Source organism: Colias eurytheme, chromosome 14 (genome assembly GCF_061535395.1).
Source record: "Colias eurytheme isolate Ceu_HAF_F1 chromosome 14, ilColEury1 Martin Lab GWU primary, whole genome shotgun sequence".
Lineage (NCBI taxonomy): Eukaryota > Metazoa > Arthropoda > Insecta > Lepidoptera > Pieridae > Colias > Colias eurytheme.
In genome coordinates, this window is record NC_142993.1 from 10,239,064 (window position 1) to 10,261,148 (window position 22,085).

The following is a 22,085-nucleotide window of genomic DNA, read 5'->3' on the forward strand; positions in this document are numbered from 1 at the left end:
TGAAAAAGGTCTTTGTCTATGAAATAAACATAATCTGATGTAAAATGCAGGCCCAATTACCAACACTACATTTTTTAAACTATTTTGACCCACCAAGAAAACCTCATATATCCAAGTTCATTCATGTCCATCGCCACGATATCACTACGCATTGAGCATCCAATTAACGTCATCACATCTACATTATTAAGCCTTAACGTTTCCAAATTCCAGTCTTGTCAATTGGAAACCAGATTTTTTATCACAGGAAGCTAGTGCGCGGTAAATTTATTCTTTTTTTGAGTGTCGGACTGGTTTGGCGCGCGGCGGATCTTGAGCGTGGTGATACAAGAGGAAATAGCAGGTGGAAGAATTTTGTGCACGCACGTGACTTGAGCATAGTATTTAATAAATATAGAACTGATTGGGTGTTTTTATTTTTTACCTATGATATTTTTGAACCTCTATTCAATATCAACCCTGAATCCTGAATTATGACAATTTATGTCGATTTTATTAAAAAATTAAGACAATTTATGTCGATTTTATGAAAAAATTGTTGGTAAACTTTTTGAAAAACCTCGGATGATGTATTTTTTTTAATTGTCGATTGTCGTGATACACAATGCATCGCACAGGTAATAATATTTTTGTGCATTTATGAAATAGGCAGACACCTCGCACTTGATACACTATTTTTTCATAAGATCTAACTTCAAGACAGACCTAGGTATACTAATACTGATACAGTATTTACTAATAAAAGTTCTCGCCTGCATTGTCAAGCAAACCCGCGGGCAAAGCTAGCTCTACCAAAACTAGACATAACGGAATATGCCCTTAACAAGACGGTTATGTTAATTTATAATTGATGGCCGATGTCACTTATCACTTACATCGTTATTAGAACATTCTCGAAACACACATGGTATTAATTGAAATTTGTTTTAAGGAGTACTTTTTTATTTTTTATATTTGACTCTCACTGTGCATAGAAGCAAGAGGCAGAGGCAGATGTCCTCTTATCGTCTTTGGATTCAATCTTTTGTATACAGAATGATTCGTAGTAAGAAATAATTATTATTAATAAATTTATTTGGGTTCAATTAAAGATTTTTATTTATTATTTTATACTTAACTGTGAAATTTGATACAATTTTACGCAAAATACAGTACATATTATAATTTATTGGGGGGCATATCATAAGAGATCGCTGCTAAGATATTATAAGATAACACTTAGCAGCGATCTCTTCCAGGACAAAGTGTCATGAGCTTATTTTTTATTGTTTTAAAAATATAAATGACACGTGATTTTTATGATAAAACCAATTAAAATTCAGATGATTAACGCCGAACTGCGGTTAACCGACTTATTCACAAGAGCACCTTCTCGGAACATTATTTACCATGTTATCAATATTACTCATATTTTGCATTTGTTTACTTCAACTTGGGTTAAATTTATTTTTAATTAAGCATGAGCCATGTTTTAATACAACTGTTAAATTATAAATAGTATATCAACTAATGATATTCCATACAATAACAACGCTGAGGAAGCAACTAGGTAAAGTTTAATATTTTTGCAAGAATTCATTACTAAATTATTAAGAATATATACCTACATTAACATGTGAATATAATATATGCATGTATTATAGTATTTATGGCAAATATTATCACATCAAAAATTAAAACGTAAGTACATAGCTAAAGTACATATATTTCGTATCATAAATATGCAAATTTCAAAAACCCACACCAAATCACAACCTTTGCCATAATCACATAATATCGAAGGGAAAACAAATTCGGTAGCCATATAAAATAAAAATGGATGAAACGTAAATATATTATAAAATTATAAATATAAATGAACGACGCGCGTGGGCGGCGGAGTGTCGCGTGCGCAGCCTACGCGCTTAAATAGGTATTATTTTTCAACTCGACTGTGTCGAAATTGATGCTCGAGCTTTGCTAACTAGCCATTTCTTGGAAATAAAATAATTTAGTGAACTAAGAAAGTTTTGTTTTATTTTGTACCAGCTTTCCGATCGCCACTTCGAAATAGCTCTACATATTTCCATGCAATATTTAACTAGTTTCTAGTTTTCTTTTATTGACAAAAAGCTGCTAATGTAATTTCCCAAAGTCTTTCTATTCCACCAAAATGGGTTCAATAATAATTTAGGTGTGGAAGCGTAACAAACAGGGTTTCGATTATATTATATTGTAGAGACTTTGCGATTATAGATAAGGAAGGAAAAAATTTTAACAGACAAATTTATAACAGAGATTTTTATAACAGAGTGGGAAACCGAGCTCGCAAGTGTATACTACTTTTAAAGAGTATTATTCATCACTTCACGCTAATCTTCTGTGAGGGTGTACCTACATACCTTCATCGCTACGAGCTGGACCAATACGTGGTAATTGGTAAAGCGTCGAAACATAGTGCCTGTTGACTACGTTGATGCGTTTCAGAAACAATAATTAAACAAAGAATATTTAAATGTTTTCATTAATTTATTGATTTCTAAAATGTATGAACTTCAACTTCTTGTATTATTCATTGTTTCCTTTTTATAGAATACAGGATTAGAGCCTTTATAACTTAGTTTTATGACAATAAAAAAATTGTTAATCCTAATTTGTAGGTAGGTACTAGCACAGAATATTTTAGTAGCTAACACTAGTACCGGTAAAACCTGCTAGCTTTGCCAACGGTTGCAGACTTTGCCATAGCCAACTTCTGAGGGAAAAAGTGTAGTCACATCTTAATATCAGTTTTTTGTCATGTATGCATGCCTTTATAGTAAAATTTATGAGTTAAATGGCAACACCGAATGAGATGTGGCAACCCAGCTTGTTTTTGAGATGTCATTTTCGGCGGTTACTTTTTTCGAATGTTGGCGGTATGAAACTTAGTGCTCCGGAACTTTTACAAAAACAAACGGGAAAAGCATTGCCTACGTAAGTATTTTTTTGATATTATGTTAATATAATGTTCTTTAGCTAAATAAAAGCTGATTTACTGTGCTACAAGCTACCTTCACTTCGCAATTGGTATTGGTAAATTCAACAACCCCAATCACAACGTCTGTGATGGTGACTTTGCCATGTTTTGTTGGAGGTTAGGGCTGCCACAAAATGTCTGATGAATATTTTATCAAGTTTAAAATAACAACAATTTTTATATTCAATCAAGATCATATAAATAAGAATTTGTCATTGTTTAAATCTTTTAGGAATGTTGTGTAATGTGTGATATTAAAAAAAAGTTAGTTAGTTTAATGAATACTATTTTTTTTTGTTTTATTATGTAAAACAATTCAAAGTTAAGAAACTAACTAGAAGTAATTAATTGTTTTTTTTTTTACTTTTACTAAATTGTTCCTACTACGAAAACATTTTTATTTGACAACCCTAACCCTAACTTCTTCTTATATAGGAAATATTTGGAAAGGTTGGTGAATTTGCCACCTTCTTAGAGAGTTAAATTACCAGTGCTAAATAATATAAAGTTTTTACTTTATTTTACGGGATATAGGAAGAGTGCAAATATATTACTTTTTAACCTCATAAACTCCAAAAATTTCATTTTTTCTTTCATATGGCAAATTTACCAGAAGTGACAGCTAACTTTGCCATAATTGTTTTTATGCTTAAAATATTATAATTTACAAAAATGAAATAGATATTTAGTAATAATGTAAATTTTCATGAAATTTACTACATCTAGGTGCAGGTTACTCATTACGTTTTCATACAATTATATTTTTTTAAAGCGAATCAAACTTTTTGACACATGAAAAAGTGGCAAAGTAAGCAGGTTTCACGGTACTAGTAAAATTTGATGAAAATGATTTAATATGGATTGATGGATTTACTAAAATAGTTCATAGTATACTTGAAATAAATGCAAATAAAAATATGACGCGTTGTACAGATATTAATACATAAATATGTAATGTATTCATCAAGTTTAGTATTCATAATCACATAATACCACAGGCTGAGGCCACAGATAACCACTTCGACAGAAACATGCTATTTATTACAGCGCCATCTAGTACTGCACTCGGAACTGCGTTGACGCCACAGGTCCGCACAGATTCTTTCCTCTCAACCAGTTTGCTAGTACGAAGCGACTGCGTGAAGATGGCACTGTTGGCAAAAAGTTATTGCCATCCGCTTGTTCGTATAACAGAGCGTTTTCAAAAAAAAGTGTACCCCTCACTTTCGGCCTGTCCCCTGTGTTTCAAGTCGAATAACAAGTAAAATTTATATGATGGCTAATTATATAATGCTTGAAAAGTATTAAATACATCATAATTTGATAAATGCAAACAATTAATGCACGGAAACATTGCGTACTATTTTTTAAATAATCATTTTTAAAACTAAAGCGTCAGTTTTTGGCGTGTCCCCATCCAAGTTCTTCCATGTTAGAGAAGCGATTCTAAAAAGTTTTATACCAAGGTACCATAAGTTTTAGTGTCATCTAAAAGTACATTTATTTGCGAATCGTCGCATGTAGTTCATAATTAAGGCCTTATAATCGTTTAAAAGCAATTTGATTTCCAAAAATATCTTAAAAAGTGGTACCGACCGGACATGTCGGGTTTATCACGGCTAATAATGCCACTTACAAATTTTAGATTACTATTTGAATTTTATAAATGGCAAAATTATCGTTTACTTTCACCGTCCGCTAATTTAAAAAAGCTTATTTTCAAATACAGTTCGAGTAAAACAGAAGTGTTTTGTGAGTGCAACGGCCGTTGCAATTTCTACTGTCTGGTTTGAGACATATTATTACTTGATACAGGGAAGTAAACATCGTTTAAATACTTTCAGAGGATGAGCAATATATTCATTAACCGTTATTTACATTTGATAATCAGTGTAGGCACATTTTTTCGTCAGAATATAATTTTGACTAAAAACTGAAAAGAAAACGTCACGTCAGTTTTGCAACATTTTGCTTCGTGACCTATAGGCTGACAAGAAAAGTCGCAAAACTGCAGCATAAAGCCAAGTCTAGATTGTCATTGTAATATTCTTCATAATTTTTATAATTTTTTTATATTTTTAGGTTTCACTGATCTCGGGACCAAAAAGGACATGTATAATTTGCAAAAAATGGTATTGCAATGAATGCGTTGGTCAGCAGGTATACCCTGAATACATAATATGTGATACATGTATGGAAAGTTAAAAGGTGTAGGTAGTGTAACTCTGAGTTTTACCCTAAAATTGATACTGTGTCAAACTATGTGTTGGTGTATTTTTTTTATGAGACTTAAATAAAATTTTTGTAAACATATTCTCGGTTTTATTTTAACCATGTTAATTGGATTCAATATAAACCTAGCCTTATGAAAAATGGTCTATCGGTTTTGCGACAGTCCCCCGTTTTGCGACAAGAAAAATTTTAGTTTTTACATTTTTTTATTATACGAGACACAAATAATTTGATTTTAATATTTAAAATGGTTTTACTGTTCCGAAATAAAATAACCACTTTGCCGATTTTAATCGAAATGTATTAAGTATCGTAAAAGTAACGGCTACTTTGGCATCAGCTGTGGCAAAACAGAACTTAAAGCTCGTTTAATAGGAATTTTATTAATTTGTCGACTTCAATTTTCTATTTTTTAAATAATGTATGTTATAATCTTCGTAACACAATCAAAATATTTTGCGTCTTTCTTCGTAGTTAATAGTTACATGAGCATTAATGACTGTCGCAAAACTGACACTTTTTTTCACAGTCCCAATTTATTTTGATGATTTCTCGTAAAACAAATTAATCTGCAAGAAATTAAATACAATTTCACTTACTATGATGTATATTTAAAATTTCTAAATCAAAATTTCATTAAAAATGCAACATTTAAAATTTATCCATAAATTCAGGCATGGTACACTTTTTTTTGAAAACGCTCAACAACGACATGTAGCGGTGCGGGCCTGTGCCGCGAGGTGGCGTTGGTGGTTTATAACCTGTAAAGAAAATAATTAATTCAGTTCAAAACTCAATTAACTTTTCGTATTAATTAGGTAATGAAATTATTCATTTGAATATATTAATTAAAGTACTTTAGAGTAATCATATGAATATTTTACCTCTGTAGTCTATTCCAACGGTTTTTATGCTTTCTTTCGCTTTCAAAGCTAGTCCCTGGAAAATAAAAAAAAATGTAACTGATAATAAAAATCAGCGGAAATTGAAGTACCTACATAATTAACTAATTTATTCTTACTTATTATGTTCTTTTACAACAACGAAAAATGTACTGAAATTTTAATTAAAACTATAACTAATAGTTACTTAATTAAAATTTCAATACAAGTTACATGTTTCGTTTAAGTACTAGGTACCTACCCCTAGTTACTTTTCTTCGAATAAGTAAATTTTTTTCTTACTTTTGATACCAACTGAAACTTACCGGAATGTTCGACTTTATCATGTGTAAATAAAATTCACCATCTAACTGTGGTGGCGCATCAGGGTCTACCATTAAAATTGTGTAAAACTTTTTCTGTAAAATAATCATATAAATTCTTTTCATTATAGCGTAAACTGTATTGTGCGATATAAAATCGAATAGATTTCTAGTGGTGTTGAATAAAAGGCCAGTATACCTACATACAATAATTTATGGAATGCATTATGCAACGCTTACCGAGTCCGCCAAAGGGTACTGAAACAAAGGTTCTTCCATAAACACTTGTTTTGGCAGCAGGACATCGCAATTATGATCATTGACGATAGTACCCCCTACACTGGTCACATTCAAGCCAGTCAGTCTCTCACATCCTTCAAGAAGGCTCTTAACATCTACAAGAGTGCATTGCTGCTGTTGCGCTCCGAAAATGGGTTTTATTGTAAAAGCAATAAGGAGCAGAATCATTGTTATAACACCAAGTTCTAATCGCGACTAATTCTAAACCAAAACTAATTGGTTTGGCTTGTTACGTTCCTACATTTTTCCATTATTTCAGTTGTTTGTTATTGGTACACGTTAGTTCAAGTCGTAAACGTAGCATATACTTAACTAGTTACGTAACAAAACAATTTTAAATAGTACATGTTACTTTTTTTGGCTCTGACAAAAAATACCGAACAAGTAAGTGTCGGACTCTCGGACGAGGGGTTCAGTAGTTATCTACCACAAGCTTTTCCCCGCGGTTTCACCCGCATTGCTCCGATCCTGTTGGTCTTAGCGTGATGGTATATAGCTTATAGCCTTCCTCGATAAATGGGCTATCTAACACCGAAATAATTTTTCAAATCGGACCAGTAGTTCCAAATAAACAAACTCTTCAGCTTTATAATATTGGTATAGATTATCAGCTGTTGTATGAATAAAATAAACATAAAAACTTATTGTTCTGTGATTTGACTTTCCTCTAGACTTTGGACTACCTATACCTTATACATTGACTTTGACGTAAATCTAAATAATTGTGCTAGAGTTATCAAAGCTTTACAATCTATCAAAATTCATAAATGATTTGAGTAGGTATTTCAATTCGCTATAAACAAGCAGAAACAACCATACTAAAATGAAATCAGGAAGCAGACATTCACGTGGTATGTACCGCCTAAAAGGGAAACCCATGAAATTGGAAATAGCAAGACGAATTCATTGTGCAAGTGTCTGGTGCCAAGACCACAGAAGTCTCTTGTGCGATCCAAACTTACGAGCTCGTATCAAGTTTGCCATTTATAAAATGTTTATAAGACCTATCATGACATACGGTTGCGAAGTCTGGTCACTATCAAGTAACTGTGCTAGAAAACTATTGCATTTTGAGATTTTCACGTTGCTCAAATTATATAAATCTAGGTGTTGGTATACCGTGAAACAGTCGCAGCGTATCGATTATATTTATCATCAATACAAGGATGTGAATATTGTTGATCATATTCGCAATGAACGCCTGCGATGGAGACAATTATTGAAGTGTGAGGAGACGGTACAGAAGCGTTTGAAAATACGAAAACGTCGAAAAATTCGTTGGTGCGACCAATGTTAGAAAAAGTACTAAATCTTTCAATCAATAAATTATACGACTTATCAGTTATCGCTATTATTTGTTTTTCTTAACGTAAGTATTTAAAATTAAAATATAATATATAGTTACCTATCGTAAAGAAATACAGGAAAATGATACGTGTCAGGTTAGTCATAGCTCATAGGGTACCTAACTACCTAGATGCAATACCTATTATGAAATAGGTACCTAAGTGGTAAATAAATATCTCTTTGGAAATGAATATCCTCCACACGCATTTACTTGATACTGCAAGTCTATATTACTTGCTATGTGCTGCAACTTGCAAGTGAATGGGGTGAAGCAAGATTATGGATTGGCTCGGAGCAATTAACAAGCCTGGAGAAGTAACAATTAATTGAACGTTTCTTATATAGTGGCTCTCTTTTATTCAATACCCTAATTAATGCGATAGAAAGAGATAACACACTGTTATCGGCTTGGCATTCAAATCCACATGTAGCCACTTTTTGTTCTAAAAAGGTAGTGCTTGCCACTTTATCGAATACTAAAATATCGATAAATAAAAAAAATTAAGTTATAAAATTGCTTGAAGATAATTTAAGATTCTTTTAATTTTGAATTATGGATAGGTAATTCCAAATTTTAAGATTCGTTTAATGATCATTTACGATGCGTATTGACTGCCTTGCATTGTATGGTAGTGGTATTTATAAAAAAATATTATTAGGTATTTCGGTTTAGGTTGTTTTTTATGGTTTCGTAAAAAGGTACGTATCTTTTCCTGTTTTCATAGATTCATTCATAGAATTATACGGAACCCTTCGTGCGCGAATCTGACTTCCACCTGGTTGATCTTTTTACAAATCAATAATCGTATCCTACTTATATTATAAAAGCAAAAATATACAAGAATGGACATTTGATATTCTTTCACGAAAAAACTACTGAATGAGTTTATATGGAACTTTATGGTTTTAGTAATTAGTTTGTAAGTACATAGATTGTTAATTTTTAATGTACCTGGCCTGCTTGCTAATAAAGATTTTTATTTATTATTATTTTTTTACAATTATACATATTATAGATTAAACATCAGAATATATATATAGGCTACAATTTACCGCGGGAAATTAACTCATTCCCACAGGAAAAAATGGTAAAAGTTTAAAATAAATTGCTTCAAATAAAACAAATGAAATTTAAAATTTTTTTTTACAACATTTTATTTCGATACTTAATTAACAAATTACAATATTTATTATTTAAAATAGATGCCACCTTAAACTTGTGGCACAGCATCTCTGCAAATCATCACTTTACTTTTCTTCCCGTCTGATTCGAAATGATTTGAATAAGGCTGAGAATGTTTTGAAGCCTTCCAATTTTCCCTGTGCTATAGCTTTAACCCAAACATCTTTTAATTTTTCTCAAGCCAGAAACCTGCAAATAACAATAAAATCCATACTTAAATACCTTTTTTTTTCTCCTAACCTAAAGCAGTCATTATCAATGAAGTACTTCGTAACTACTCAAGTATCGATAATTGCACAACACTATGGAAGTTATATTTTGCATTTTTTCTAAAAACTAAGCTGATTATGATTTCATTTCAATGATTACGGTTAGATAAAACATAGATGATTATGAAAATAACGTATATTAACTTATTTATAATACAATTAACAAAAAAATTGATCAAAACACTAACCTGTGAAAAGACAAATTCCAATCTTCATCCGATTTCCCAGTACTACGGCTTTTACAGCCGTGAACAACACAAGCCATGTAATCTTTAGTAAATTATCTTTTCAGAAAATAACATAAGAAACTGGAAAACACGTTTTTCACTTCAAAAACAATAATTAAAATCACCATGCGTTAGTGACCAGACTGGTCACTAAAACAAATTGTAATGGCTACATGTCATTTCAAACTGTCGAACTGACATATAACTGTCCTCTTTTTTCACATGACATTTTGCCATAAGCCAAAAAGGCCAAACAAGTGCTTTATTGTTCAATTAATTGTTACTTCTCCAGGCTTGATAATTGCTCCGAGTGGATTGGTCTCTCTCACCAATCCTTAATCTAAGGGGTGAAGAATATACCGAAGAGACATATTAATTTTTAATAAGTAAGTAGTTAGGTACGTAACTCTGAACTTACATTACCTATTATGCATGCAATTAAAGCATCAAATAATACTCGTAGTTTTAATAATTAATATATTAAACATATTTTATTTCGCTGATTGTAAGTACGGTCTAAAATAAAAACTGCTGTCTTTACGTGCTTTATTGCTTTTATGAATGATATTACGTAAAAAGCAAGTTGGTGTTCCAGTGGCTCGTTTCCATCTTATTTGCTCTATTCTTGTATATTTACTAATAGTGACATCAGCAAGATTTTCATACCAAAGTTTTCTGTTTCCATTTCCGAATATTCCTTTCAAAGCATAAAGTTCTAGCTTTTCCATATCTCGCGGATTATATTCAAACCAATTAAAAAGTAAAATTGGTCTTAGAAATATTTTGTAAGACAAAATTTTGGCAGCTACTGATTTTTTTGATGATGACAGATTTTTAACTTTCTCACGCCAATATTTTCGAAGATCTCTAGATATCATTTAATTAAAATTTAAAACATTAATTATTATTATAAGATATAAGGTCAGATTGTCAATAATAATTGTAAAAATATACCCGATCTTTCTGTATATTATAAACCTCACGCCAAAATTTTCCTGTCATTCATTTCTCTCATTTCTTGATACTTTGATAGCAAATGTTTGGCGGGTGGCGAAATTCGGAAATAACGCCAGCATCTTGTAAAAACCTTAAAAGACTAGGGTCGATTTGTCGAAACGTGGCCGACCCATTCAAATATGAAAAAAAAATTACTACTGAAATTGAAACTTTAGCATCAGCTTTTATTTATAGAACTTTGTCTCATTCATTTTAATGATGAGACTGCAATAGCAACATTCTGTAGCTCAAGTTATAGGAAATCAAAAGAAGGAAAAGAAATAAATAAGGACGCCCACTTTTATTCTTCAATCTCGTACTCTCTGCGGTGGGATAGCAACGCGAACGGTCGCAGTGCGCAGTGCGTAGTAGGTGGTGCGCACAGCGCACTGCGCAGTGTAACGGAACGTATCGACTCCACAGGTGGTCGATATTTCTGTCAAATTGACAATGTAAATATTTTTGTCTAGTCAAACAGCCACTGCAGTATTTACATCTCTCGCAGAGAGAAAATATTTATTGTAAATTCAGACGTATTATGATAATACACATATAATCATGTCATTCTTACAGTGCATTAAACCAAAAATAGATGGAGAAATGGAAAACCATCCATTAAATTTGGTGAGCACTCTTTTTCCTCATACTACCTACCTACGCATTAACTGAGTATTGATTTTCATAAGGGTTGTCTTTTTTTCAGGCTCATCAGCAGCAAAGGCGAGCTGAAGCCCACTTGAAACATAATAGATACGAGGAAGCATTGCAATGCCATCACAATGCCGCCGAACTTCTGTTGGACGCTATGAAATCTACGTCATCAACTGTTGCTTTAGAATCGATCTCACTCCAGCACAGCTATCACCTCAAACAGAAGGACTTGATTGAAAGCAAGAAGGAACAATATGTTCGTGTTAAGAAGGCAATGGATGCAATAAAAAATATGAGCAAGGATCCAAATATCGACATCACGGATGCTGCGAAGATTCAAGTCGCGATTTATAAAAACATCAACGAATCAGATAATTTGCTCAGCAAATTGTCACTGAACCAAGAGATAGCTGTTGGTGAAACCAGTGATCCCAAAGAGGTTAAAGAGGCTAAGAAAAAAGAGAAATCGCAACAAGTTGTCATTGAAGAATTACAGATTCTCAGTCAGAATCTGCACGCTCTGGTTGAGCAGCTGGTATTGCAAGTGGAAGTTTTAAAGGATGAAAATGCAACTTTCAAGGAAAGGGTCAATTATTTGGAAAAAGAGAGGATCAGATATTTGAACATAATAACTGAAGAGGATCATCATCCTTCGCTGACAATAAAGAACAAATATTTCATCGAGTATCCAAGCAAGGAACCTGGCGCGCACAAGCATATGGATTTCAACGCTTCCGAGGGAAACGAATGAGTCATTATAGTTCATAATATATTGTTGTTGTCTTATGAATGAATGTTGAATGTTGATAAATGTTATTTAATTTAATAAATGTATTTGATGTTGTGACTATGTCTTATTATTGACCCAGATTCAAAACTTGTAGATAATAATTATAATAATTATTAGCCTATATCTGCTTGTTTTTAATATTATTGTAAGTTTTTATTTGTAACTAAGTTGCCATGCGATTGCTAATTTCTTATTTTAAATTTAATAAATTGAATAGCTACTGATATTATAAATGCGAAAGTAATTATGTATGTCTTTACGCCTAATACACTGAGCGGATTTGGATAAAATTTGGTATGAAGATAGTATGAGACCTGAGAAATATGAAAGTTACTATCTCTAAAATCCCACGGGAACAGAAAGTGCTTGATTTATTTAATCATTTATGGTACCACACCATTTTACATTGCAATGTACAGTATATATAGTTGTATAGATGCGAATATAATTAGGCCTCTGTTGATAATAATCTATACTAATATTATAAAGCTGAAGAATTTTTTTTGTTTGTTTGAACACGCTAATCTCAGGGACTACTGGTCTGATTTGAAAAATTCTTTCGGTGTTAGATAGCCCATTTATCAAGGAAGGTTAAAGGCTATAATATCATCACGTTAGGACCAACAAGAGCAATGCGGGTATAACTGCGGGGCACAGCTAGTGGGTAAATTATATTAGTTTCTAGTAGTATAAGAATTTTTAGAATTGGTAGAAGTAGTTTTTCTGTTATTTAGTAAGTAGGTACATGTGTGTAATTTTGAAAAAGGGTATTAAAATAAAAGACAATAATAATTTTTAAATGTATTACATACTGGTTTTACATAAAAATAAAATCTTACTCTTATATGAAATGTAAAAATAATTTTCCAATTGGCTAACTAGTAATAACTAGGTATACTTATTCTAAACAATGTACACATTAACAAATAATGCTATAGTAATGATAACAAGATTATATTTTTGGTAACACAACATATACACCAGAAATTACGACAACATACTTCTATTAAATTTATTTTTAATTTTGAGTTTCAATTTCAGATCACTTTATGAACACTTATTGGATATTTCGCTTATCACTTGAGATTTTTCTTCAGAGAGAACTAACAAATAATTTATTATTTAGAATAACATTAGTTAATTACAGATGAAATTGTTTGAAAATGAAAATCTAATAGAAAATACACGACTAAAATTCGAGTTGAAAATGAAGAGAATTTTGAACCAAACTTTTTATACGATGTTAAAAACCGAAGGCTAAAAAACCCATAGAGTTATACTTAATAAAGTATATGACCCTAAAAAAGTAATTATTTACCAATCCAAGTAACTCAATATACAACAAAATATATACTGCACTGTTATATCGCTTATAACTTAAAAATAATTAAATATAAATTATAATATAATTAGAAACAAACTTGGCAAACTAAGGACTATGTTCAAATGTTTATACCAACTATAGAAGAAATACTTTGAAGGAGATTAAATATTCGGAACTATAATATTATGCTGAATAAAAGCCATAATATTATGTGTAAAACAATATAAATAACCGTAAGGTCATGTACATTACATTTCACTGCCACTTTATTTTTAAAAACCTCTTTAATAAAACATTATTGCAACAGATATGTTATAATAGAGCTGTTGATAAGAGCTGCAAATCTCGTTAAAATTGTGATATTTAAACGAGTTGCTAATAATACTTATCAATTATCAACCCTCAGATTTTTTAAGCAAATACGATTTCAAACGTTACAATTATGTTTTTAGTTTATCTGTGTTCAAATGGCACAAGCTCAAGAAATTTTATAACGCCAATGTAAAATTTTAAACGAGTAATTTCACAACCTTACATAAAAATATTATTACTTTCATAAATATATCTTTAGTATTAATTTAAAACCATACCAGTCGGATATGAGATAGGCAATTGATATGCTTCCGAAGTACATATTAACAAACGAATTTATACAATATTGTAATGTACTGCAATTATAACACATATACATAAGTAAAAAGCAAAAGTTTCATCTTACAGAAGATGCTAGTATCTAGGATTATATCACATATTCTTTGATATACTATATCTATGCTAAAAGGCTTTTTATTGCTTCTCGTTGTAAGTTTAATTAATGTTCTTTAGCAAAAGAAAACATTATATTTTTATATATTTTTTATTAGGCGTTTACCATATAAGCTGATGGTATGGACATTTCTTTATTCAACTGTGAAAGGATATATTCATACCGCTATTCATTGAAAATTTTTCTTTTTATTATTTATTATTTTGTAAATCTCATACTTTCAAACAAATACAGTAAACGCCTTACAATCTAATTATTTTCTGTAAACATAAGTGGAAGATATGTTTGGACTTTATAATTTATAATTACCATAAAATACATTCTTAAACCAAATCAATAGAACATTTTAAGCAAACAACTTTGAAATATTGTAAAAACAATATTTAAATACGAAAATAGAAATTCAAAACCGTACAAATCGTACAGTCACAATTAAAAATTACTAGCATATCTTCCACTCTGTATTAAAGTACGAAATGAACAAAAAACCGCATAGACAAATAGCTTATTGTCGGACCATTATGGGCCCTCTTCACAATGGGCAGTGTTGGCCCAACAAATAATTGTCGATGTTTGCCGCCACGAAAATTGTGATTAGGAAAAAACATCTACAATAGCCCATCATGGATATTTAGATCTACACTATCGTGATTGCCTCTACTGTCCATTGTGAAGAGGGTCCATTATATAATAACTTCTTACGGGGTATAGGGCGGTGGAGGGGGTAAGGCAGAAAGGTCATCGAATGGAAAATACTGTTGAGACCCCAAAACTGGTGGGGCAAAGGGGGGGTGGGAGAAATTGGGACTGGGGTAGTTAGCACTTGGGGTGTAAGGGGGTAGTGTTGGGACTGAGGGTGTGGGCCCAACACTATGGGCTTCATAACCATCCCAATCGTCGATTAAGTTACGTCTTTGTAAATCCTCGTCATTTGAAAGTGGCGCCCCCCATAAGTTAGCGGCTGACGCGAGAAGCGCCATACAACCTAGAATAAAGAAACTTATAAATAAAACATATAGTATAAGCAAATGTCTATTGAATATCACATGACTTGAAATTAGAAAGTAAGTCAGTCAATTTTATTTACATTGTTGTGGTTAGACTTAACTGATTGTGATCAAACGTATTATGAAGGTAGTTTGAAAGTTGTTTTGATTTTATTTACCAAATTTAATATTAAGTAACTTTTTACCCGACTGCCAAAGAAGGAGGGTAATGTTTTTCGAGTGTATGTAAGTATGTATGTATGTCTTTTCGTTTGTGACCACCTGTAGCCTAAACGGCTTGATGGATTTTGATGTATGAGGTATCGTTAGATTTGTCTTGATTACGGGAGTGTCATAGGATACATTTTATCCTAAAAGTCCCACGGGATAAAGACATAATAATATTTTTTCTAAATTTCCCTTTAAAAAAATATGTATGCGGTATCATTAGATTCATTTCAATCACTCTTTTTTTAGTGTGCAGTCGGGTATTTTGTTTTTTTAATAATTTACTTGTTTGTTATTGTGCTTGTAACCACTGCAAGGAATGCCTTTTGAAAGGCTCAATGCATTATATTTATTTCAATACTAGCGGTCCGCCCCGGCTTCGCCCGTGGTACATGCTTACGTTTTCTCTATATAAGAACGATCCTTGTACTTCAAGGAATATAATAAAAAAAGAATTATCGAAATCGGTTCAGCCGTTCTCGAGTTATGCGCTTACCAACACATTTTGCGATTCATTTTTATATATAAGAAAAGATAGTATAAGTACTATTTTGATTTCAAAGCAATAAACAACATAATGTGTCCTCTTTTATATCTACAGCATGAAATATTTTTCACAAGGTAAAGAATAAAATATTACAATTAATGTAAATTCAAATTTTGCAATATTAAATATCCAGATTTGTGGGGGTAATATACATGGAAGTATTACACACATCCCAATTTAGTAGTTCAAGTTAATTTTCCTCATTAGATTCTTAGTATATGATATTTATAAAGCAATACACAACCCATAATTACTATTAAATAATATTTATTATAAAATTAATCATCACGAATTAATATTGCTTGAGAGGATAAAACAAAGTTGCTTTCTTTGTCCCTATATCCCTATGTATGCTTTAATCTTTAAATTACGCAACGGATTTTAATGCGGTTTTTTTAATAGTAGTTATTGAGGAAGGTTTCAGTATAATTTATAGGGTTTTAAACAGAGCGTGCAAAGACGCGGGAGGAAAGCAAGTTAATTAATAATTTACAAAATAAAACAACTCACCAGCCCCAGTAATAGTATAAAATCCGTATTCATAATCCACTTGTATTGTATTCGGATCACTGCTATTAGCATTCCCGAGTACCACAGTGGTATAATAACACACACCAACTATAGCGATCACCCAGAAGACACATATAATACTCGGCACTGCATTCCTTCTTAACATTTTAATGGCCTTGCTGTTTAAACTTGTTATGTTTATTAAGACTCCAATACAGGAACATAATAACACCATGAAGCATAGCAGAATTAGAATTCGCATTAGCGTGATTATCTCCGGCGTCGTACATGGTGGTAGACCTGAAATGAATAAACAGTGTCGTGTTATAAAAATAACTAGCTGTGCCCCGCGATTTCACCCGCATTGCTCCGCTCCTATTATAGCCTTCCTCGATAAATGGGCTATCTAACACCGAAAGAATTTTTCAAATCGGACCAGAAGTTCTCGAGATAAGCACGTTCAAACAAACAAAAAACAAACAAACTCTTCAGCTTGATAATATTAGTATAGAAGTATAGATTAGTATTATCAACTAGCCGTCCGCCTTGGCTTCCCCGTGGTACATGTTTCATGTCTTCATAAGAACCATTCTCATCAATACTTCAAGGAAAATTATAAAAAAAACTAACAATATTGGTTCAGCTGTTCTCGAGATTTACTTGAAGCATCATATTAAGCATTTAATTTATATATTATACATGCGAAAGTGAGTTTGTTTGTTTATCTTTCTTTTACATTTCAACAGATCAACTTTGGGACATGATTTTTATGTCTGAAGATAGTTAGAAGGCGGATAGTTAGAAGGGTGATATTGGCTATGTTTTAACAAGGTAAAATATTTAATTCACATGGGAATTTCCTATAAACATGTGGGCAAAGCCGCACGCCAAAAGTTAGTTATTACAAGAATTTATTTACAATTTATTGTGCAGTAAAGATAAACAACTATAAATTATACAAGAAACATTGTACAGATGGTGCCTTATCACTTCCAAGCAATCATTTTTATACTTATGCACTACTTTGTAAAATTATTAATAAGGTAAGGTGGGGTAAGACTAACATAGTTTGTTGTTAGAAATGAAAGATCGCTTCATACACTGAAATTTCACATCTTACTGTTAAATGAAAAATAACACTAAATTAAGATTTCTTTACACTTTTATACAAATCTTTTAATTTTCACGCAAGTATACTGGAATCCGATTTATTAAATGAAATCTATAGACTATTTGAACTGCTAGTCTTGCCCCACTAAACGGGGTAAGACTAACACTGTTTTTATTCTTTGATTTATAACATACTTTCTTAACTTCTGTCAAAAAACCGTTACATAACAGTTGTCATTTAGATTTGGAACTTTATGTGTTACAGAATAACGTTTAGTTTTGCACTTATTCAGTTTTTTCTTTATTTGGGGGAAGACTAACATATGACAAAAATTAGGGGTGTAGAACCTTTTTTTCTTTCTTTGGGGGAAGACTAACTTATGACAAAATTCAGTGTAGAACCCGGGAAATCCTGTAATAAAATTATCAAAAAAAGTCAGAATTTTTAAATATCAGACAGAACATAAGTTGACCTCATTAAAAGATTAGATAATAAAGAAATAAAATCAACGTTTTATTACGTCTTTGAATATATTTTTCAAAAAAAATCAATTAAGTACTCAAACTTACACAAAGAAATTAAAGAATAATAACATAAATAATTTTTAAAAACATTCATTAAAAACTTAGAAGTTATTTGCTTCTAATGTAATAAATATTTATGAGGATATTTTTTTAAATTAATTGTATATAATATGCAGAGAGAGCAATATTAGCAACCATCCAAACGTCAAACCAATTTGTTAAAATAAGTCATCATCATCATCAGCCTGTGTCAGTCCACTGCTGGACATAGGCCTAAATAAGTACCTGTACCTACCATAGATAAAAATGTTTACAACATCTGACTTGGGGCAAGACTGCCATATGTTAGTCTAGCCCCAGGTCGAATGATAGTCTTACCCCACCTCGCGATTTAGAGGTCATGTATTCGTTTTGATCAATTTCTCTTTAAATAAATTGGTTTTACGTGGGACCAATACCATTACTTAAAAGCTAGTGTTATTGCAATTATATTCACGTATGTAACGTTCCAAATTCACCACTTTTTCCCTCGAAAATTTTATTCTAATCACTACACGCTGACCTCGTGTTTTGCCTCCTCAAATGTCAACTTAGAAATGTCTCATGTTCACATTTTTTACGTTAAGTAGCGACATCTGTGTTTTGAGCCGAGAACTTCCTGAGTATTTCCTACTTTACCAGCGTATCAAACTAGAGAAAGAAGCTGTGCTTATCGAGTTAATACACTGTGATAGTCTTCCCCCTATGATTGTCTTACCCCACCTTACCTTACTAAAATAATAAATAATTTTACAAGAAGACACAATAGATTTCAATTCCTTGAAAATGATACAATATTTGTTTCATCTATAATAAATCATAGATATATATATATCATATATGCAGCATGCAGCCATGACAAAATAAATTATTATATTTTTAACCTACATTATTCTTATAAGAGCTATAAAACCCATTGGTAAGTAACTGACCTAACTACACAGACAATTATATGGAAACAATCCATGTGTGAGATTCATTATTTTCCCAAAGTATGTCTTACAAGTACATTATACTCATAACATAGACAATGAATATTCATGCAATGTTTAAACAATTACAAATGAATAGTGTAAGCAGGTATGTTCAGTTTCATTACTTAATCAATTGCTTTTCTAATGTATAGTATCAATTCATTCCGTGCATGATCCCTTATTGTGAATAATATTTTTGTCATATTGTTAACGGTTGACTGCAATCTTTGCTATAATGCCAAAAAATATTGTGATAAATTTTCTTTTGGGATTTGACCTGACATACCTATAACTAGACTAAATAAGCCCTAAATCTATAGCAAGTAGATGAGTCATACTTTATATGTAAACCATCCACATACATTAGCGACAATTATTTACAAATTACAATGATAAACCATAAACTTTATTACCCCATATATATATTTAAAACACAACTCACCATTAAAATCTGAGCCGCTCATAACATCAAACTCATTATTCTGATGTATCGCTATCTGTGATTCTTCACCATCATCATCAAAGGTGAAGAACTGTGTAAGTGACAGGCTCTGCGTACAATGCAGTCCCTTAATTCTAAACCAACTCGGCTGCACCAACGCAGCGCACGTCAGCAGGAATGTACAGGTGTTAAAAAATGCAGCAATTTTGTTCAATTCCTTGTCCTTGAAAGGAAACGCAATTTTGAGGCCTGGAATTAGAATAAAATATTGTAGTTTTGGCATGTTTATTTATTTTTTTACTCTTTAAGGTTAAAAGTTGTTTAATTATTGAAAAAAATAATAGTAATAGGAATGTTGTTTTGTGTTTTCAATCTACAAGTAAAGCTATATTTTTTACTTTAGGCTTTAATCACACAAATAGTAGAACATACATAAAGTGAAGATAGAATCACTATCACTACATAGTATAAAACAAAGTCGCTTTCTCTGTCCCTATGTCCCTATTGTATGCTTAAATCTTTAAAACTTCGCAACGGATTTTGATGTGGTTTTTAATAGAATGAGTGATTCAAGAGGAAGGTTTTAGTATATAATTTATTAGGTTTTAGACAAAGCGGGGGAAGCCGCGGGTGGTATGCTAGTAAATAAATAATTGTAAAGTTAATTTATGAGCATTGAACGTTGTGAAATTTCTTCTGATATAATAGCTGTTATGCTGCAAAAGTACATAATAAATAAATTGTTTTCTAAAAACATGGAAGGTATCGTCATACCTCGAATCCAAGTTAAACAACCCATGACGAAAAAACCATGAGAACTGAATCAAGGTAACACTTTTAAATAATGATGAGAAGCATTTACGAACATCGAGAAACAATTCACTGGCTTTAGAAAATATTCTATGAGTTTAATAAAATTATTAAAATTCACAAAATGTCTCAGTTTTACTTTTTGTCACTGTCTTAAAAGTTATAAACAGTCAGTCTCAGAGCAGTCAGTAGACAGATGTCATGTGACAACATTCAACAACATACAAGCGTAGATAATATAAAATATTCAAAAAATGACATTATTATGTGTTATTATAATCAAGGTGTTAATGTTATAAACGCGAAAGTGTGTTTATTTGTTAATTTTTCTTTTTACATTCTCACGGGGAGATGAATTGCGCTTTTGAAGCACTCCGAAATTTATAAATTGCGATAGCCGATAGATGGCGCTATATAAAATATGTGACAACGTGACAAAAACAATACCAATAATTATTATGTATTTTCATAAACCACGCGAGTACGCGAGTAAAGTCCCAGGCGGAAAGCTAGTTGCTTTTTCTGATCACCTATTAAACTCGAACTCAAACATAATAATAATATGTTTTAAACTATGAGTGAAAATTCTTGGTTGTACATATCCACAGAATAATAGGTAACTAGGTACTAGTTGTATACGTAGTATATTATTATTAGTCTGTACTCTGAGGTAAGGCGCTTTTTTAGCGCTCGTCTGAATAATAGTAAGAAGTTTCCTATGCTATGGTCTATTTTATTTAACGCCGAGCGTTGAAAATACAACACTGCGCGATAAAAAAGCGTCGCGCTTTAAAAGCGCTGACGTGTGAACATATACTTGGGAATGCATTTGTTCTATTTGGACGCTTTTTTAACGGACGTTAAAAAAGCTCTCGTGTGAATTAGACCTAATGTTAGCATTTCCGGAATGCTAAGCGCATTATCACGCTGCGTGTTCTATCTCATAAACCAATTGGAATTGTTTGGTTTGCGAACATTTGCTCTTGTGTTTGTTGCAGTTGAGTGAATTAAAAAATTAAAATACATTTAAATGAAAGATGAGATGTAAAATAAAATACATAACTACGAATAGATTTAAACCTAGGAATAAAAATGTTTCAACAAAATGTGTCGGAAAATCAGGTAAAATTTGCATTTTATGTTCTATGCACGTGGATAGCACAGATAATAATATAAAACTATACTAGTGGATAGTATAAAAATATTTTAGGCGTTTTAGAAAGTTATAAATACACAAATGTTCCCGTCTTACCTACATTATAAAGTACCTACAACACAGATATTTAAAACTGAAAATTTTAGACAAAGTGGCGGCTGGTCAACCTCCTAAGTCCTAACCTAGGTATATCTAGCAAAGTTTAATATTAGTCTACAGCACTAACAGCACTTTGCTTTTATAATATCAAACTTTCAAGTTTGTTAGCTAACGTAACATCATAACTATGGCCACTTTAACGCTCACACTGCGTACAACTTTGTGAAATATTACCTACTTGGAAATATCGTAAATAAAGTTGACCATCCACGAGTTACGGTACATTTATGTTGCAATTTGTAAAGCATAGAATTGCAAAATATTCTGTTTAGCTAGTACAAACTTTATGAGAAAATAGCACACCGTGAATAG

The 22,085-nt window shown here is 31.7% G+C and overlaps 3 protein-coding genes across 3 annotated transcripts; 1 reads left to right on the forward strand and 2 right to left on the reverse strand.

Moving 5' to 3' along the window:
* Positions 1 to 4,002: 4,002 nt before the first annotated feature.
* On the reverse strand, positions 4,003 to 6,977 carry LOC149903078 (phosphatidylethanolamine-binding protein 4-like). The gene is made up of 5 exons (XM_090109405.1): positions 6,675 to 6,977; positions 6,438 to 6,530; positions 6,115 to 6,169; positions 5,940 to 5,991; positions 4,003 to 4,217 (listed from the first exon to the last, which is right to left on the reverse strand). The coding sequence occupies exons 1-5, from the start codon at positions 6,900 to 6,902 to the stop codon at positions 4,052 to 4,054; spliced, it is 594 nt and encodes a 197-aa protein (XP_089965531.1). The 5' UTR covers positions 6,903 to 6,977; the 3' UTR covers positions 4,003 to 4,051.
* A 4,214-nt stretch (positions 6,978 to 11,191) lies between these two features.
* Positions 11,192 to 12,254, forward strand: LOC149903079 (uncharacterized). Its single transcript, XM_090109406.1, has 2 exons — positions 11,192 to 11,380; positions 11,460 to 12,254. Exons 1-2 carry the CDS (start codon positions 11,315 to 11,317, stop codon positions 12,156 to 12,158), a joined length of 765 nt encoding a protein of 254 aa, XP_089965532.1. The 5' UTR covers positions 11,192 to 11,314; the 3' UTR covers positions 12,159 to 12,254.
* Positions 12,255 to 13,263: 1,009 nt separating this feature from the next.
* On the reverse strand, positions 13,264 to 20,625 carry LOC149903080 (transmembrane protein 127-like). Its single transcript, XM_090109421.1, has 4 exons — positions 20,423 to 20,625; positions 19,649 to 19,897; positions 16,559 to 16,858; positions 13,264 to 15,272 (listed from the first exon to the last, which is right to left on the reverse strand). Exons 1-4 carry the CDS (start codon positions 20,445 to 20,447, stop codon positions 14,986 to 14,988), a joined length of 861 nt encoding a protein of 286 aa, XP_089965547.1. The 5' UTR covers positions 20,448 to 20,625; the 3' UTR covers positions 13,264 to 14,985.
* Positions 20,626 to 22,085: the final 1,460 nt, after the last annotated feature.

Bases quoted from the DNA above. Each gene is read 5' to 3' on its own strand.
- LOC149903078 (XM_090109405.1), bottom strand. From the start codon at position 6,902: ATGATTCTGCTCCTTATTGCTTTTACAATAAAACCCATTTTCGGAGCG. The intron at 6,531-6,674 runs GTAAGCGTTGCA...ATTATTTTACAG, and splicing joins AGTACCCTTTGGCGGACTCG to AAAAAGTTTTACACAATTTT. The intron at 5,992-6,114 runs GTAAAATATTCA...TTTTCTTTACAG, and splicing joins CGTTGGAATAGACTACAGAG to GTTATAAACCACCAACGCCA.
- LOC149903080 (XM_090109421.1), bottom strand. From the start codon at position 20,447: ATGGGTTGTTTAACTTGGATTCGAG. The intron at 19,898-20,422 runs GTATGACGATAC...TTCTAATTCCAG, and splicing joins TTGTTTAACTTGGATTCGAG to GCCTCAAAATTGCGTTTCCT. The intron at 16,859-19,648 runs GTGAGTTGTGTT...TATTCATTTCAG, and splicing joins GAGCGGCTCAGATTTTAATG to GTCTACCACCATGTACGACG.
- LOC149903079 (XM_090109406.1), top strand. From the start codon at position 11,315: ATGTCATTCTTACAGTGCATTAAACCAAAAATAGATGGAGAAATGGAA. The intron at 11,381-11,459 runs GTGAGCACTCTT...TCTTTTTTTCAG, and splicing joins AAAACCATCCATTAAATTTG to GCTCATCAGCAGCAAAGGCG.